Genomic DNA, 18,908 nt, shown 5'->3' with positions numbered 1-18,908 from the left:
TTTGTCTAAGGGATGAGATAACTATTCCATAATTAACCAAGTGACCCAGCATTAATTATTGAATTGTCGATCTAGAAAGAGCCTTATTTTTTAAAAATTCAGAAAGAATCTCTTCTTTTTTCTCTGTTCCTGTATTTCTAGAGGGAAACAGCTAAAATTGGATGTGTAACTACAAGCAGAGCAGAAAGAAACTAGGAAGTAGCAATTCTAAACATGTTCAGAAGTAACTGACAAGCTAGAATCCACCTTTTATAACTCTATGTTCAACCCTGCCCAATGATATACAGATGAACAGGCACTTTTATGAATAGACCTGGGCATTTATATCCCTTCAGTTTCTTGGCAGAGGTGAGAATAGCAAGGCAGTTCACTCAAGATAATTGGCCACAGTCCTGGTTACACTGGGTGCATGAATTTGTGCATGTTTAAAGGGGGCATAGGCTTAGTGAAGCTAAGGATTCATTTCTGCCTGACTATGTAGTATTGTAAGTGATTGGATCAGGTTTTAATTTTTAAAATAATTTTCCCTTTTAGGACAGAGCCATATACTTTTCCTCCTACTTCTGCTAAGTACCCACCAATCCCTTCAAAGTGTACTGTGGGCACTCAGACTGATTATCGGGATGCTGAAGTTCAAACAGATCCATATTCTCCAGAATATGTAGTATGTCAGGAGTCAATCCCTGAGCTCTTGACCCTGGCTACTCTTACTTGGGGTGAGTTGGTAATTGTCTTGGATATTTGTAGATGCCTGTCTTGATAACCATGCATGCTATTGAGTTGCTGGAAATGATGTACTTAGAAGCAACTATGGTATAAAGTGTTGCTATTTAAAATGTCTTGCTCAACAGAGCTACTTCATAGACTCATACGTTTTCTGATACTTTTGTTCAAAGAGAGGTATGCCCTTTTCATTGCAAGGAGGCTTATTATACTTTATCCCTGAAGACTGAAGTTTTATTTTGGCTTAATTTTGTGGTTGCTTTGCTGACTACTCACCTCCCTGTTCTCAGTTTTTCCTAGTGAATCAGTTCCTTTTCATTGAACAGTCCTTACTCCTTTACACATAAACCTTTTTTGAGTGTATAATACTGAATGTATATTCCACCATATGTAACAATATTATCTTACTTTGACAAAATATCTTGCAATTTACCAAAGCTCTCTTACATACCCTATTGGACAGTTTGGATGATTTCTTTTTTTAATTTTTTTAAAAAAATGTTTATTATTTATTTTTGAGAGGGGGAGAGAGAGAGAGAGAGCGAGCAGGGGAGGGGCAGAGAGAGAGGGAGACACAGAATCTGAAGCAGGTTCCAGGCTCTGAGCTGTCACATAGAGGCCAATGTGGGGCTTGAACTTACAAACTGTGAGGTCATGACTGAGCTGAAGTTGGACGCTTAACTGACTGAGCCACCCGAGCACCTCGATGATTTCTTTTGATATTATCTCTGAAATGCTAATATAGTTCAGGCTCAGAAAGTCACTCTTTGATGGTATTAAAATCTGACCTAGGCCTATATTATGTGAAATTAGAAAAATTAATAAGAAAAGGGGCTTTTATAAATGACTAGACATTAGCTTATTGAACTCACTTGATTGTAGCTGGGAAACTGAGGACCAGAGAGGCCACCTCCTCCCAGGTTGTGGAGATAGTTGGTACACTATTATGATTTTTATTAAAATGAGATTACTTTTGTTTCCCAGCTGTGATGGTTTGCTGTGATCAAGTCTGTGTCATAGGCAATGAAGACTTCCATGTCTGAGCTCTAGTTTTGATTCTTGTTTCTTGGCTCACCTTATGATATCAGATGAAGCATTCTTGACTTCCATACTTTATAGCAGGGGCTCTACTTTCAGGTGTAGATGGCAGATTAAAAATATGCTGAAACCTTTCCCTTCTGCTCTGAGCACCTAAAATACACACACACTAATAAGCGCATAACCACAGTTTTTTTAAAAAAGGTAAAAAATTTCCATACGTCAGAAGTGGAGATTACTTCCTAAAAGAAAGAAATAGCTGGGAATCTATGATGGTGAGCCGGAATTGGGAATGGTGGGGAGCTAGATCCAAGTTACCTGCCTGGACTAGAGGAGGCAAGACTTTTCTCTTGCCCGCAGGTGGTACTGAAGCCCAGTGCCTTCCAGCACAGAGGTTGAAGTGTCAATAAAAACCACTATGAGTCTGGCCTGCCCCCTCATTTGTGAGGCCCTGAGTAGGAGTTTAAATGGAGGCCTACATACTATATGTATAGATGTTTAAAAATTATAAATCAAGTTAATATTTGTTAAGTAAAATATGTTCTGTATTTTTTACAAATATATCTTTATAATAAGTTGAAAGGACAAGTTTAAAATTCTTAGATTCCTTGGGATTCTTTGGTGGAAGGTGGCAGCAAGGGGAGAGGCTGCCTGTGGCTTGCCTTTTTCTCTGGCTGTTCTACATCATGAGGGGCCTGTTATGTGTGCATGTGATCACCTTACCTGGTTTTTCCAATCTCAATGTACACATCCCTGCCACTTGGCCACCCCTTGGGCTTAAGGGTGAACAAACAACAGCATATAGTCTGCCCTCAGGAGTCTGAATCCTGGGAAGAGGTCCATGTAGATTTTGGAAGCAGGCTTGGGCCATTTGTTTAAGGAATTCCAGGGTCTCTAAGAGTAGAGTAGCTCCAGGTGGGCATAGTCTGTTGAACTATGATGCTGGGTAGAGCTCTGAAGAATGAGGCTGGGGAGCTGTCTCACTGTCCAGGTCAAAGAGTGCTACTGCCCAGGGTACTCATGAGAGAAATCTACAGATGATCTCAACCCAAGAATCACAAAGCATCTAAAGAACACAGACACCAGTAGTGATCAAAAAAAGAAAAAAAACAGAAAGAATGATTTCTTGAGCAAACAGAGCAAATGGAACAATCTGAAAAGGACTTAGGAAGTACTTTTTATATCCTCAAAGAGATAAACAGGGGGAGGAACATGAAAACAAAAGTGTGAGCTATGAAAAAAGAATCAGTTGGAATCACTGGAAAGGAAAACTATGAAGTTTGAAATAAAATGAACTCAGTAGTAAACTAGGCAGAGCTGAAGAACAAATTATTGAAATGAATGATTAAATGAACAAGTATTCCAGAATGCAACATGCAAAAGTACAATAAAATTTCAAAAAGAAAAAAAAAGGTAAGAGCCTTGGGGGATTAGATTATAAGATCCAGAAATTGAAAGAGAGAGTGGTAGAGAAGCAATGCAAGAAAAGATAATGGTTGAGAATTTCCCAGACTTGAAGAAAGATGTAAGCCCACCGATTGAAAAATTTTATTGAGGACCAACTGGGATAAATTTTTAAAAATTCATACCTATAAATCAAGGAAAAAGAAGACATTGAAAAAGCTTTTGGAGAGAAAAGTCAGATTGCCTACAAAGGGACAAACACCAGATTGACATTTTATAGTATTATTTTTAAAGTGCTGTGGGAAAAGAATTGCAAATTTGGAATTCTTTCACCAGCCAAGCTATTATTCAGGAGTGAAGGTGAAATAAAGACTTTTCATGGGATAGGACATTTCCTAGGATCTATGCCATAGGATATTGTATAGATGAAGCAAATTCATTTATGTAAGGTACTTATTAGACCAGTGCTTCACATATAAATAAGCATCTGTAAATATTAGCTATCAGTCTGAATAAAAGAAGATTAAAGGATATACTTCAATTAGAAGAAAAATGATCTCAAAAAGAAGAAGCAGGGTTTAAGAACATGATGAACAAAAAAAGAGAAAAATATATAATTAAAAATTTTAGATGTCGAGTTTCTAAAAATAATTTTTAAAAAAAGCAAGTACTAAAATTCTAGGTCAATGTTGGCAAACTGTGGTCCACAGATCAAATTGGCCTATTGCTTTTTTTTTTTTTAATATAGTTTGGATGCTAAGGATGATTTTTACATTTTAAAATGGATGAAAAAATTTTGTATTTTGTAACATGTGAAATTTATAGAAATTAAAATTTCAGTGACTGTAAAGAGGTTTTATTAGAAAACAGCCATACTCATCTGTACTGTCCTGCTGTTGCACTATAATTTTTGGAAAAAGTTAAAAAATTTTTTTAATCCCAGTATAATTAACAGTGCTCTATTAGTCCAGATGTATAATATAGTGATTCAATAAATCTATACATTACTCAGCATTCATCATGATTAAGTGTACTCCTTAATCCTCTTCACTTGTTTCACCTATCCTCCCCACTAACCTCCCAGCTAGTAACCACTAGTTTGTTCTCTATAGTTGAGAGTCTTTTTTGTCTCTTCTTTATTGGTTTGTTTTGGTTCTTAAATTCCACATATGAGTGAAATCATATGCCATTTGTCTTTCTCTGACTTATTTCACTTAGCATTATGCTGTCTAGCTCTATTCATGTTACTGCAAATGATAAGATTTCATTCTTTTTTATGACTGAGCAACATTCCATTGTGTGTGTGTGTGTGTGTGTGTGTGTGTGTGTGTACACACCATTTCTTGTATGTGTGTATGTGTATGTTTATACACACACACACCATTTCTTTATCCATTCATCTGTGGATGGACACTTGGGTTGCTTCCATAATTTGCCTACTATAAACATTGCTGCTGTAAACAAAGGGGCACATATACCTTTTGAAATTAGTGCTTTTTTGTTCTTCAGGTAAATACCCAGTATCATATGGTAATTCTAGTTTTAATTATTTGAGGAAACACACACTGTCTTCCACAGTTTTTGCAGAAGTTTGCATTCCCACCAACAGTGCACGAGTGTTCCTTTTTCTCCACATCTTTGCCAACACTTGCTTCTTGTTTATTTTAGCCATTCTGACAAGTGTGAGGTGATATCTCCTTGTGGTTTTGATTTACATTTCCCTGATGATCAGTGATGCTAAGCATCTTTTCATGTGTCTGTTGGCCATCTGTATGTCTTCTTTGGAGAAATGTCTGTTCATGTCTTCTGTGTCCATTTTTAATTGGATTATATGTGTTTTTGGTGTTGACTTATATAAGTTCTTTATATGTTTTGGACACCCTAACCCTTTATTGGATAGGTCATTTGTAAATACCTTCTCTCACTCAGTAGGTTGTCTTTAAGTTCTGTTAGTTGCTTGGCTGTGCAGAAGCTTCTTATTTTTCTTTTTTAAAGATTATGTGTTCTGAGAAAGAGAGAAAGTGTGAGTGGTGGAGAAGCAGAAAGAGAGAGGAGAGAGCAAGAATCTCAAGCAGGCTCTGTGTCAGTGCAGAGTCCAACATGGGGTTCCAACTCACAAACCATGAGATCATTACCTGAGCCAAAGTCAGACACTCAAGCAATTGAGCCACCCAGGCACTCCAGAAGCTTCTTATTTTGATGTAGTCCCCGTAGTTTTACTTTTGCTTTTGTTTTTCTTGCCTCAAGAGACATATCTAGAAAAATGTTGCTGTAACCACTGTCAGAGAAATTACTGCTTGTGTTCTCTTCTAGGGTTTTTATGGTTTTACATGTAGGTCCTTAATCCATTTTGAGTGTATTTTTGTGTATGGTGTAAGAAAGTGGTCCAATTTCATTCTTTTGAATGTAGCTGTTCAATTTTCCCAATACCATTTGTTGAGGAGACTGTCTTTTTCCCAGTGTATACTCTTGCCTCCTTTATGGAAAATTAGTTGACCATATAACTGTGAGTTTATTTCTGGGCTTTCTATTCTGTTCTGTTGATCTATGGGTCTGTTTCTGTGCCAGTACCATACTGTTTTGATAACTACAGCTTTGTAGTGTATCTTGAATTCTGGGATTGTGACACTTCCAGTTTTGTTCTTTTTCTTTAAATTGCTTTGGCTCTTTGGAGTCTTTTATGGTTCCATATAAATTTTAGGATTATTTGTTCTAGTTCTGTGAAAAATGCCATTCGTATTTTGATAGAAATTGCATTAAATCTGTAGATTGCTTTGTGTAGTATGGACATTTTAACAATTATTTGTTCTCACAATCCATCAGCATGGACTGTCTTTCCATTTGTGTCATCTTCAATTTCTCTCGTCAGTGTTTTAAATGTTTATTTTTGAGAGAGAGAGAGAGAGAGAGAGAGAGAGAGAAAGCGAAGCACAAGTAGGGGAGGGGCAGAGAGATAGAGTCAGAGGATTCAAAGTGGTCTCTGTGCTGACAGCAGAGAGCACCATGTGGGGCTCAAACTCATGAACCGTGAGATCATGACCTGAGCCAAAGTCAGACACTCAACTCACTGAGCCACCTAGGTACCCCTCATCAGTGTTTCATAATATTCAGAGTAGAGGTCTTTTACATCGTTGGTTATTTCTAGATATTTTATTCTTTTTACTGAAATTGTAAATGGAACTGTTTTCTGAATTTCTCTTTCTGCTATACTAATAATTTAGTGTATAGAAATGCAACAGATTTTTATATATTGATTATATATTGTGCGACCTTACTGAATTAATTTATGTGTTCTAGTTTTTTGGTGGAGTCTTTAGGGTTTTCTCTATATAATATCTTGTCAACTGCAACTAGTGAAAGTTTTACTTCTTTCCTACCAATTTGGGTGCCTCTTATTTCTTTTTGCTGTGGCTAGGTCTTTCAGTATTATGGTGAGTAAAAGTGGTGAGAGTGGACATCTTTGTCTTATTCCTGATCTTGGGGGAAAAGCTCTTAGTTTTTCACCATTGAGTATGATTTCAGCAATGGGTTTTCCATATATGGCCTTTATTATGTTGAGGTATGTTCCCTCTAAACCTACTTTGTTGAGGGTTTTTATAATGAATGGATGTTGTACTTTGTCAAATGCTTTTATTTGTTGAAATGATAAATGATCATATAGTTTTTATACTTTCTGTTAATGTGATGTTGATTTGATATTGATTGATTTTCTTTTTTTAAATTTTTTTTTTTTTAATTTTTTTTAACGTTTTTTATTTATTTTTGAGACAGAGAGAGACAGAGCATGAATGGGGGAGGGGCAGAGAGAGAGGGAGACACAGAATCGGAAGCAGGCTCCAGGCTCCGAGCCGTCAGCCCAGAGCCCGACGTGGGGCTCGAACTCACGGACCGCGAGATCGTGACCTGAGCCGAAGTCGGACGCTTAACCGACTGAGCCACCCAGGCGCCCCTGATTGATTTTCAAATACTGAACCACCCTCCATCTCAGGAAGAAATTCCACTTGATTGTGGTGAATGATTTGTTCGATTTGGTTTGCTAATATTTGGTTGAGGATTTTGTATCTATGTTCATTAGAGATATTGGCCTGTAGTTGTTCTCCGCCCCCCCCCCCCCTTTCAGTCTCTCAGAGTCTCTCTCCTTTTGTAGTGCCTTTATCTGGTTTTGGTATCAGGGTACCGTTAACCTTATAGAATGAATTTGGAAGCTTTCTTTCCTCTTCTATTTTTTTGGAATAGTTTGAGAAGAATAGATATTAAGTCTTTTTTAAATGTGTGGTAGAATGTACTTGTGAAGCTGTCTGGTGCTAGACTTTTGTTTGTCAAAGTTTTTTGGTTGCTGATTCAATCTCCTATACTGGTGATCTGTATGTTCAAGTTTTTAATTCTTTCTGATCCAGTTTGGGGAGGTTATATGTTTCCATTTCTTCTAGGTTCTCCAATTTGGCATATAATTTTTCATGATATTCTTATAACCCTTGGTATTTCTGTGGTGCTGGTTGGTTTTTTTCTCTACTTTTATTTCTGATTTTGTATTTCTGAGTCCCCCCACCCTGTCTCTCCCTATGAGTATGGCTAAAGGTTTATTAATTTTGTTGATTGTTTCAAAGAACTAGGACCTGGTTTCATTGGTCTATTGTTTGTTTTTTTTTTTTAAGTTTCTATTTTATTTATATCTTCTCTTAATCTTCATGATTTCCTTCCTTCTACTGGTTTGGGGTTTTGTTTGTTGTTATTTTTCTAGCTCCTTTAGGTTTAAGGTTAGGTTTATTTGAGATTTTTCTTACTTCTTGAGGTAGGCATGAATTGCTATAAACTTCCCTTTTAGAATAGCTTTTGCTGCCTCCTGAAGATTTTGGACCACAGTGTTTTCACTTTCATTTGTCTCCATGTGTTTTCTGATTTCCTCTTTGATTTCTTGGCTGACCCATTTATTGTTTAGTAGCCTGTTATTTAGCCTCCATGTATGTGTGTCTTGTGGTTGATTTCTGGTTTCATAGTGTTGTGGTTGGAAAAGATGTATGGTATGACTTCAGTCTTTTCAAACCTGTTGAGAATTGTTTGTGACCTAATGTGTGATCTATTCTATAGAATGTTCCATGTGCACTTGAAAAGAATGTGTATTCCACTGTTTTAGGATGGAATATGTCTGTTAGATCCATGTGGTCTAATGTGTCATTCATAGCACTGTGTCCTATTCATTTACTCTTTGGATGATCTATCCATTGATGTAAGTGGGGTGTTAAAGTACCCTACTATTATTGTATTATTATTGATTACTTCCTTTATGTTTGTTGTTAAGCTGCTGTATATATTTGGGTGTCTTCATGTTGGGTGCATAAATATTTACAATCCCTATATCTTGTTGGATGGTTCCTTTATACAATTCTTATATCTTGTTGGATGTATGATTATGTACTTTCCTTCTTTGTCTCTTGTTACAGTCTTTGTTTTAAAGTATATTTTGTCTGATAGAAGTGTTGCTACCTCGGCTTTCTTTTCACTCCATTTGCATGATAAATGCTTTTGCATCTCTTCACTTTCAAATCTGCATGTGTCTTTGAATCTGAAATGAGTCTTTCATAGGCAGCATATAGATGGGCCTTGCTTTTGTATCCATTCTGTCACTTTATGTCTTTTGATTGGAGTGTTTAGTCCCATTACATTCAAGGTAATTTTAGATAGGTATGTACTTATTGCCATCTTGTTAGTTGTATGGTTGTTTTTGTAGTTTTGTGTTCCTTTCTTGTTCTCCTTTTTCAAGGTTTGCTAGCTTTATTTGTTGATATACTTGGATTCCCTTCTCTTTATTTTTTGCATATCTGTTACCAGGTTTTGATTTGCGGTTACCTTTAGGTCTATATGTAACACCTTATGCATATAGCAGTCTATATTAAGTCGATGGTCACTTAAGTTTGAACCCATTCTAAAAGCACTAAATTTATTCCTTTTCCCTGCCATGTTTTAGGTAGATGGTATCATATTTTATATCCTTTTGTTTTGAATCATTTGACTCATTTTTATAGATATACTTAATTTTACTGCTTTTGTGCTTCCTACTTTTCTTACTCCTACTTCCAGTCTTTCCTTTACACTCACAGAGTCCCCTTTAACATTTCGTGTAAATCTGGTTTAGTGGCCATGAATTTCTTTAACTTTGGTTTGTCTGGCAAACTCTCTCTTTCAATTCTGAATGATAGCTTTGTTGAATAAAGTATTCTTGGTTGCAAGTTTTTTTTCTTTTAGCACTTTGAATATATCATTCCACTCCCTCCTGGACTGCAATGTTTCTGCTGAAAAGTCAGCTAGTTGTCTTATGTGGTTTTTCTTGTATGTATCTAATTTTTTTTCTCTTCTTTTAAAATTCTTTATCAGTACTTTTTTCCATTTTAATTACTATGCGCCATGGTGTGGCCCTCCTTGGGTTGATTTTGTTGGGGGCTCTCTGTGTCTCCTGAATGGATTTCTGTTTCCTTCTCCAAATTCAGGAAGTTTTCATCTGTTATTTTCTCAAATAAAATTTTCTCCCCACCTCTTCTCCATCTTATCCTTCTTGGATCCTTATAATATGAGTGTTATTACACTTGATGGTGTGGCTGAGTTCCCTTAATCTATTTTCATTTATTATTATTATTTTTTTCTCTCCTGTTGAGCTCAATTGCTTTCCACTACTCTGTCCTCCAGGTCACTGATCTGTTCTTCTGTTTCCTCTAGTCTACTATTTTCCCCTTCTAGTGTATTTTTAACTTCAGTTATTGAATTCTTCATCTCTGATTGGTTCTTTTTCTTTTACATTTTCTGTCTCTTTGTTGAGGGTCTCACCGAATCCTTCACTTTTGTCCCAGTTCAGTGAGTATGTTTATGACCATTACTTTAAATTCTCTATCAGGCATATTGCTTATCTCCATTTCATTTAGCTTTCTTGTGACTTTGTCCTGTCCTTTGATCTGGGACATATTTGTCTGTCTCCTCATTTTGTCTAACTCTCTGTGTCTGTTTTCTGTGTATTATGAAAGTCAGCAACATCTGCTCTTGAAAGTCTTGGATGTATAGAGAAAAGGTCCTATAGTGCCCTGCAGTATAATGTCTCCTGTTTACCAGAACCTGGCACTTCAGGGGTGTGTTGCATGTGCCCTGCTGTGGCTGAGTTATATTTGCCCTCAGTCCAGCCATTGCAATGGCTCTCTTTGCCTGTTTTGGGCAGGGCTTGGTCCCTGTGATGTAATTTGGCTAGTCAGGGGTCTCCTTGAGCTTGAGTTGAGTCTGACCAGGGGTTTGCTAGAGCTGCAATACCACCAGACTACAAGGTGCTCTCCCTGTGTTGTCCCCTCAGATGCTTTTGTTGGTGGGCAGGGCCTGCAGTCAGTCCAGAAATCTGTCCCTAGCCCACTGCTAGGGCTGCATTTGGACTGGTGTGTGTTGTTATCATCCCCTTTCCCTGGAGCAAGAGTCACTTGGAGTGGTGGTAGACCGTGTTTGGGTTGCTTGTGCAATGCCAGCCTTGGATGGACTCCTGCATAGGGTTGTTCCACAGGAGACACAGGATCAGAGTGAGTGTTGTCAGCAAGGTCTGTGTCAGTCTCCAGGGAGGGGACTTGCAGCTGCCAGGGACAACTCTGCTGATGCCAGCTGGGTTGGACGGGGTGGATCTGCAGAAGACTGTTGGGCAGGGTGTGCTGTTAGCAAGGTTGGTGGAGATTATTCCTGGTGTGCTGGTACTGGCAGATGTCCATACATCCACACTGGGGATGGGAAATGGCTCCTGTAAGCCTCTTTGTTCCTAGAGAAGTCTCCCAAAGATCCCTACTCCTCCAGTACAAACTCTGAGATTAGTAAACAAATCCACCTCCTGGATACCCCAGGTGTTTTTCAAATTGCTGTTTCTGTGCTGTATCTCAGTGGAACTGTTTGTTATGCTGTCTTTTTAAGAGTAGGGACTCCCGTTTCTTCTCACCCTGGGCTCTCCCAGAGCTGAGCCCATTGACTTTTTAACTTCCAGGTGCTAAACCCCATTGGTTTTAAGAACTCACAAAGCTGGGCTTCTCTGGCTTTCAAAGCTAAATGTTCTGGGGATTTGTCTTCCCAGTGCATGGCCCCTGTGCCTGGGGTGCTTATTTATCTCTGTACCCACCTCATTCTTCCCTTTTGTGGACAGTTATGTGGGTCTATTTGGTTCCACTAAGTCTTTGCCTTCCTAGCCTCCTTGATGTGGCCTCTTCTCAACATATGTGTAGAGAGTCTGTTTTGCCAGTCTTTAGTGTTTTTCTGGTTATTTACACTGATGGGGGTGTCTTTAGTTGTATCTGTGAGATGAGGTGAGCCTAGGATCTTCCTACTCTGCTATCTCCCTGAAAGTTCTTGCTCTGCATTTTTAAATGTAATGATGATTAGGATGTGCCCCTGATATTTAGCACACGAGATGGGTTTTGGGAGGTAGGCTGGCATGGACACTAAACATCCTGTGCTGTATCTGGCAGTCCCATACAAGAAATAATTTTTTGCTCAATATGGCAGTAATATCACTTTAGTTGAGAAATACTGAGTCACTGCAGTAAGAGGAAAAAATTGAGGCATGAAGATTAGAAATAAGAAGCAAAACGATCTTTTTGTGCAACATACTCATTTAGAAAATCAAATGAAGTAACAAATTACCAGAACTAAGAACCTGATTTCAATAAGGTAGCTGAATATAGAATCAACATGCAAAGATCAGTAGCTTTCCTATATATGAACAATATCTAAGTAGAAATATTGAAAATATCATACTCTTAATATTGACAAATAACAAAGTGCCTAGGAATATCATTTAACAAAAACATGTGCACAGTATTATGGAGAAAAATGTAAATTATTCCTTAAGCACATGAACAAAGATTTGATAAAAAGAGAGGCATACCATGTTTATAAATGGGGAGAGTCATGCTTAAATAGATAGGATTTCTGCCCTAAACATTTTATACCTTCAAGCAATTCTAAACCAAATCTGTAATCCCAGTATAGCTGTGCCTATGTAAATCAGCATCTTTCCTTTTCTTCCCAGAAATCATACAAAAGCAACAAGCACAACACAACTCCCACAAATTGCACTTTCAGTGATACTTAAAAAAAATCTGTGAACTACTACTAAGTATTTGTTAGGACTACAAAAAGCAACTGAGATTCGGCAGAAACAATGTGGGAGGAAGGAAGGAAGCATGGGCTGTGGGAGAGCACTAGGGGACTCTCAGAAGGCTTGAGCAAAATTATACTTCTGGGAGGCAAATTTGGCAATATTCAGAAAAATTTTAAATGATGATATTTTATGATCTAGCTGCTAGACTTTAGATCCTTTCTAAGAATCATAGAGAAATTTGCATATGGGCATAATGAGACCAGTACAAGGATGTTTGTTGCAGTGTTACTATGTGTAATCAAAAAATTAGAAGCAACTTAAAACATCACTTTTGAGAAGATAGCTTAAATTGTGGTAGAGTCCTACAATGGAAGAATGCAGTTAGGTCTCTGTGTATGACTAGCATCCCCAAAACAAAGTTGAGTAAAAAAGCAAGTTGCAGAATGATACAGTAAAATATCATGGATGTAAATATTAAATAAAAGATTATCATATTGTTACTTATGTATAGTTCATTTTCCCCCCAGCTTTCCTGAGATATAATTGACATATTGTGCAAGTTTAGGACGCACCACATGATGACTTTATATACATATTTTTTGCAAAATGATTACCACAATAAGATTGGTTAACACACCTATTACCTCACATAGTACCATTGTTTTTTTAGTGTGTGTAAAACATTTAAGATCTACTCTCTTGGCAGCTTTCAAGTATATAGTATATTATTGTTAACTATAGTCACCATGCTGTACATTAGATCTCCAGAACTTATTCATCAAATAACTGAAAGCTTGTACCCTTTGACCATTTTCACCCATTTCTCCCATGCCTCTCACCCCTGGAAACCATCAGTCTATGCTCTGTTTCTAGGAATTTCAGTTTTGTTAGATTCCAGATATAAGTGAGATCATACAGTATTTGTGTTTTTCTGTCTAACTTATTTTACTTAGCATAATGCCCTCAAATTATCATTCATGTTGTTGAAAATGGCAGGATTTCCTTTTTTATGGCTGAGTTTTATATATTTTATATTACATATAAAATTGATCACATATTAATTTTATTCAATATATATTATGTTTATTATATTTAATATGTTATATAGGAATTATACATATATCATTTTTTATAACATTCATGTGTTAATGGACACTTAAGTTGTTTCCATGTCTTGGCATCTGTAAATGCTGCAGTGAACACGGAGGTGCAGATATCTCTTTGAGATAGTAATTTCATTTCCTTCAGATATATACTCAGAAGTGAATCATATGGTACCTATATTTCTAGCTTTTTGAGGAACCTCCATACTGTTTTTCATAGCATCTGTATCAATTACATTCCTGCCAATAGTGTGCTAGGGTTCCCTTTTCTCCACATCCTTGTCAGCATTTGTTACCTCTTGTCTTTTTGAAAACAGCCATCCTAACAGATGTGAAAGGATATCTCATATTTTTCTTTTGTAATTCCCTGATGATTAGTGATGTTGGGCACCTTTCATGTACCTACTGGCCTTTTTTATATCTTCTTTGGAAAAATGGATATTCATGTCATTTGTCCATTTTTTAGTTGCATTATTTTGTTCTTTGCTATTGATTTGTAGGAGTTCCTAATGTATTTAGGATATTAACTCCTTATCAGATATATGGTTTGAAAATATTTTCTCCCATTCCATAGGTTGCCTTTTCCTTTTGTTGCTCATTTCTTTTGCTGTGTAGAAGCCTTTTAGTTTGATGTAGTCCCATTTATTTATATTTGCTTTTGTTGCTTGTACTTTTGGTGTCATATCCAAAAAATCATTGCCAAGACTAACATCAAGAAGATTCCTTCCTATGTTTTCTTCTAGGAGCTTTACATTTAAGTCTTTAATCCATTTCAAGTTAATTTTTGTGATTAGTGTAAGATAGGGGTTCAGTTTCACTCTTTTGCATGTGAACATCCTATTTTTCCATTACCATTTATTGAAGAGGGTATCTTTCCCCCAGTGAGTATTCTTGGCCTCCTTGTCAAATATTAGTAGACTATGTATGGGTTTATTTCTGGGCTCTTGATTCTTTTTGTGTCTGTGTGTTTATTTTTATGCTAGTACTATACTGTTTTGATTACTGTAGTCTTGTAATATAGTTTGAAACCAGAAAGTATGCCTTAACCTTTTTCTTTCTCAAGGTTGCTTTGGCTCTTTGGGTTCTTTTATGGTTCCATAGGAATTTTAGGATTGTTTTTCTATTTCTGTGAAAAATGTCATTGGGATCCTTGTTAGGGATTATATCAAATTTTTGGATGTCCTTGCATAGTATGACTATTTTAACAATATTAATTCTTCCAATCCATGAACATGGGATATTTTTCCATTTATTTTTGTCATCTTCAATTTCTTTCATTAGTGTTTTATAGTTCTTAGCATATAGATCTTTTACCTCCTTGGCTAAATTTATTCCTGTTATTTTTGTAAAGGGGATTATGTTCTTTATTTCTTTTTCAGGTAGTTCATTGTTAAATGAACAACTGATTTAAATACAACTGATTTTTGTATGTTGATATTGTATTCTGCAACTTTACAGAATTCGTATGTCAGTCTAACCATTTTTGATAGTCTTTAGTTTTCTATATCTAAGATTATGTTATCTGCAAATAGAGACCATTTTACTACTTCCTTTTTGATTTGGTTGGCTTTTATTTCTTTTTTGCCTGATTACTCTGGGTGGGACTTCCGGTACTATGTTGAATAGGAGTGATAAGAGTAGACTCTTGTTTTGTTCCTGATCTTGGAGGAAAAGCTTTCAACCTCACTGTTGAGTGTGATTAACTGTCAACTTGTCTGTACAGTTCATTTTTGTTTTATTTCTCTAATAGGGAGGAAGTATAGAGTAGTACATAAGACCACAAGGGTCAGATTGCTATGTTCAAATCCTGATTTCTGCCACTTACTAGCTGTAAGTTACTTTGATATTTCTTTGCATTTCAAAATATTGATTTGTCCAATATAGGGCATTCCACGGTATGATTGTTCAGTAGTCACAGAATATTCTTCAAATACTCTCTAGCATGTTATGTGTAACTAAAATGTCTTCTGGCTGAGTAACTAACAAGAGGCAGTACAGGGGATAGATAACAAGCTGTGAAGCACAGTGTGAGGATGTTTCCCAATATCATTTCATCCTGTCTTAACCCTTGAATTTAAAAAGGACAGGAACTGAAAGGGAGTAAATTAAATACTGGAAGGTACATGAGTTTGTCCATGTGTTTCTAACTTGCTTTGCTTCACCATCCAGGTCGAGGGCTCCCAGCAGGACAAGCTGAAGTTGAGATGATAGAACGTGCCCGGGAGAAGCGTGCTTGGGAAGCCACTCTTCCCTTTCTGAGTGACACCTCCCAGTTTGAGAAGAGGAGGAGGATGATGAATGCGATGGAGAGGAAGGAATGGGCCTTCAGAGAGCAGGAGATTGAAAAGTAAGTTCTAGATTACCCAGACATCTGCACCTGCACTGGTGGAGTAATGTAAATACTTTTTATCTGTAAAGAATTTTCCCAAATATGTGGGTTTATAACAACCCTCCACCTGTAGAGATAGGAAATTGGGTTGCTGGTTCTCTCAGGAGTAATAGCTCTATAATTTTCTCTCTAATAACATAGAAGTGTATAATGCCCTGTTTATGTGTAAAGTGAAGCGTGGAACCCTTAACAGATTTGAACAATTCCTCAAAGCATCTGTGATTCTTCTCTTCCCTTTTCTCTTTAGGAAAAATCTAATTTAGACTATTTCAGAATCCCACTGCTTTCTGCAAATGTCTTTCAAACTGACTCTTTATTTTTATTTTTATTTTTTAACAGTTTTGTTGAGATACAGTTCACCTATCCTAGAGTTCACCATTTTAAAATGCACATTTTAGTCATCTTTACTATATTCACAGAGTTGTATCTCCATCATCACTATCTAATTTTATAACACTTTCCTCACTTTCCTCACTCCAAGAAAGAAACGTTAAAGAAACTTTCCATTTCCCCCTTCCACCATCCTTTACAAATATTCACCTACTTTCTGTATCTTTGTATTTGTCTTTACTGGAAATTTCATATACATAGAATCATGAAGTATATGGTCTTTTGTAACTGGTTATTTTCACATGTGTTAAAGGTATACCTGCCTTGTACCGTATATTAGTTCTTTTTCCCTTTTTATTTTTTTTCTTTTAATTCAAGCATATATTTGTTCCAATTATTTCTAACAATAGTAAACTAAAAAGAGATTTTGAGCATTTAAATTTTTCAGTAGTTTTTTTTTTTTTTTTTTAACGTTTCTTTATGTTTGAGACAGAGAGAGACAGAGCATGAACGGGGGAGGAGCAGAGAGAGAGGGAGACACAGAATCGGAAGGAGGCTCCAGGCTCTGGGCCATCAGCCCAGAGCCCGACGCGGCGCTAGAACTCATGGACCATGAGATCGTGACCTGAGCTGAAGTCGGACGCTTAACCGACCGAGCCACCCAGGCGCCCCTTCAGTAGTTTTTACTATTTTTTTTTAATTAATTTTTTTAATTTACATCCAAGTTAGTTAGCATATAGTGCAACAATGATTTCAGGAGTAGATTCCTTAATGCCCACTACCCATTTAGCCCATCCCCCCTCCAACAACCCCTCCAGTAACCCTGTTTGTTCTCCCTATTTAAGAATCTCTTACGTTTTGTCCCCCTCCCTGTTTTTATATTATTTTTGCTCCCCTTCCTTTATGTTCCTCTGTTTTGTATCTTAAAGTCCTCATATGGGTGAAGTCATATGATATTTGTCCTTCTCTGACTGACTGATTTCATTTAGCATAATACCCTCCAGTTCCATCCACGTAGTTGCAACTGGCAAGATTTCATTCTTTTTGATTGCCGAGTAATACTCCATTATATATATATATATATATATATATATACACATATATATAAGCATATATATACATTATATATATAAAAGCATATATATACTTATATATATAACATTATATATATACATTATATATTACATATTAAATTATATATTATATATTATATAATATATATTATAGTTATATATTATATATTATATACTATTATATATAATGGAATATATAATATTATCTTATATATTATATATAATATATTGCATATTATATAATTATATATTAATATATTATATAATTATATATATTATATAATTATAAATTATAATATATATTATATATTATAATTTATAATTATATATATTATATACATTATATATGTGTATATATATACACACATATATATGTGTGTATATATATTATAATTATAATATATATTATATATTATATACATTATATATGTGTGTATATATATACACACATTATATATACATATATATATGTACACCACATCTTTTATGTTTATTTATTTATTTTTAATATATGAAATTTACTGTCAAATTGGTTTCCATACAACACCCAGTGCTCATCCCAAAAGGTGCCCTCCTCAATACCCATCACCCACCTTACCCTCCCTCCCACCCCCCCATCAACCCTCAGTTTGTTCTCAGTTTTTAACAGTCTCTTATGCTTTGGCTCTCTCCCACTCTAACCTCTGTTTTTTTTGGTTTTTTTTTTTCCTTCCCCTCCCCCATGGGTTTCTGTTACGTTTCTCAGGATCCACATAAGAGTAAAACCATATGGTATCTCTCTTTCTCTGTATGGCTTATTTCACTTAGCATCACACTCTCCAGTTCCATCCACGTTGCTACAAAAGGCCATATTTCATTTTTTCTCATTGCCACGTAGTATTCCATTGTGTATATAAACCACAATTTCTTTATCCATTCATCAGTTAATGGACAGTTAGGCTCTTTCCATAATTTGGCTATTGTTGAGAGTGCTGCTATAAACATTGGGGTACAAGTGCCCCTATGCATCAGTACTCCTGTATCCCTTGGATAAATTCCTAGCAGTGCTATTGCTGGGTCATAGGGCAGGTCTATTTTTAATTTTCTGAGGAACCTCCACACTGCTTTCCAGAGCGGCTGCACCAATTTGCATTCCCACCAACAGTGCAAGAGGGTTCCCGTTTCTCCACATCCTCTCCAGCATCTGTAGTCTCCTGATTTGTTCATTTTGGCCACTCTGACTGGCGTGAGGTGATATCTGAGTGTGGTTTTGATTTGTATTTCCCTGATAAGGAGCGATGTTGAACATCTTTTTATGTGCCTGTTGGCCATCCGGATGTCTTCTTTAGAGAAGTGTCTATTCATGTTTTCTGCCCATTTCTTCACTGGGTTATTTGTTTTTCAGGTGTGGAGTTTGGTGAGCTCTTTATAGATTTTGGATACTAGCCCTTTGTCCGATAGGTCATTTGCAAATATCTTTTCCCATTCCGTTGGTTGCCTTTTAGTTTTGTTGGTTGTTTCCTTTGCTGTGCAGAAGCTTTTTATCTTCATAAGGTCCCAGTAATTCACTTTTGCTTTTAATTCCCTTGCCTTTAGGGATGTGTCGAGTAAGAGATTGCTACGGCTGAGGTCAGAGAGGTCTTTTCCTGCTTTCTCCTCTAGGGTTTTGATGGTTTCCTGTCTCACATTCAGGTCCTTTATCCATTTTGAGTTTATTTTTGTGAATGGTGTGAGAAAGTGGTCTAGTTTCAACCTTCTGC

At 36.4% G+C, this 18,908-nt stretch overlaps 1 protein-coding gene across 9 annotated transcripts in view; it reads left to right on the top strand.

Annotated features, from left to right (window-relative positions):
• CFAP91 (cilia and flagella associated protein 91) overlaps positions 1-18,908 on the top strand; it is an 86,591-nt gene that overhangs the window by 22,562 nt on the left and 45,121 nt on the right. For all 9 annotated transcript variants that reach the window (XR_009262157.1, XR_009262156.1, XM_058731285.1 and 6 more), the window contains 2 exons: positions 535-716; positions 15,547-15,724. Coding sequence is in view for 7 of the 9 variants with exons in the window: in XM_058731285.1 (XP_058587268.1) it covers positions 535-716; positions 15,547-15,724 (360 nt within the window). In the remaining 2 variants the exon portion in view is untranslated. The remainder of the gene's footprint in view (positions 1-534; positions 717-15,546; positions 15,725-18,908) is intronic.

This window comes from Neofelis nebulosa, chromosome 5, assembly GCF_028018385.1.
Source record: "Neofelis nebulosa isolate mNeoNeb1 chromosome 5, mNeoNeb1.pri, whole genome shotgun sequence".
NCBI classification, from domain to species: domain Eukaryota; kingdom Metazoa; phylum Chordata; class Mammalia; order Carnivora; family Felidae; genus Neofelis; species Neofelis nebulosa.
This window is presented reverse-complemented; position numbering and strand designations above follow the sequence as displayed.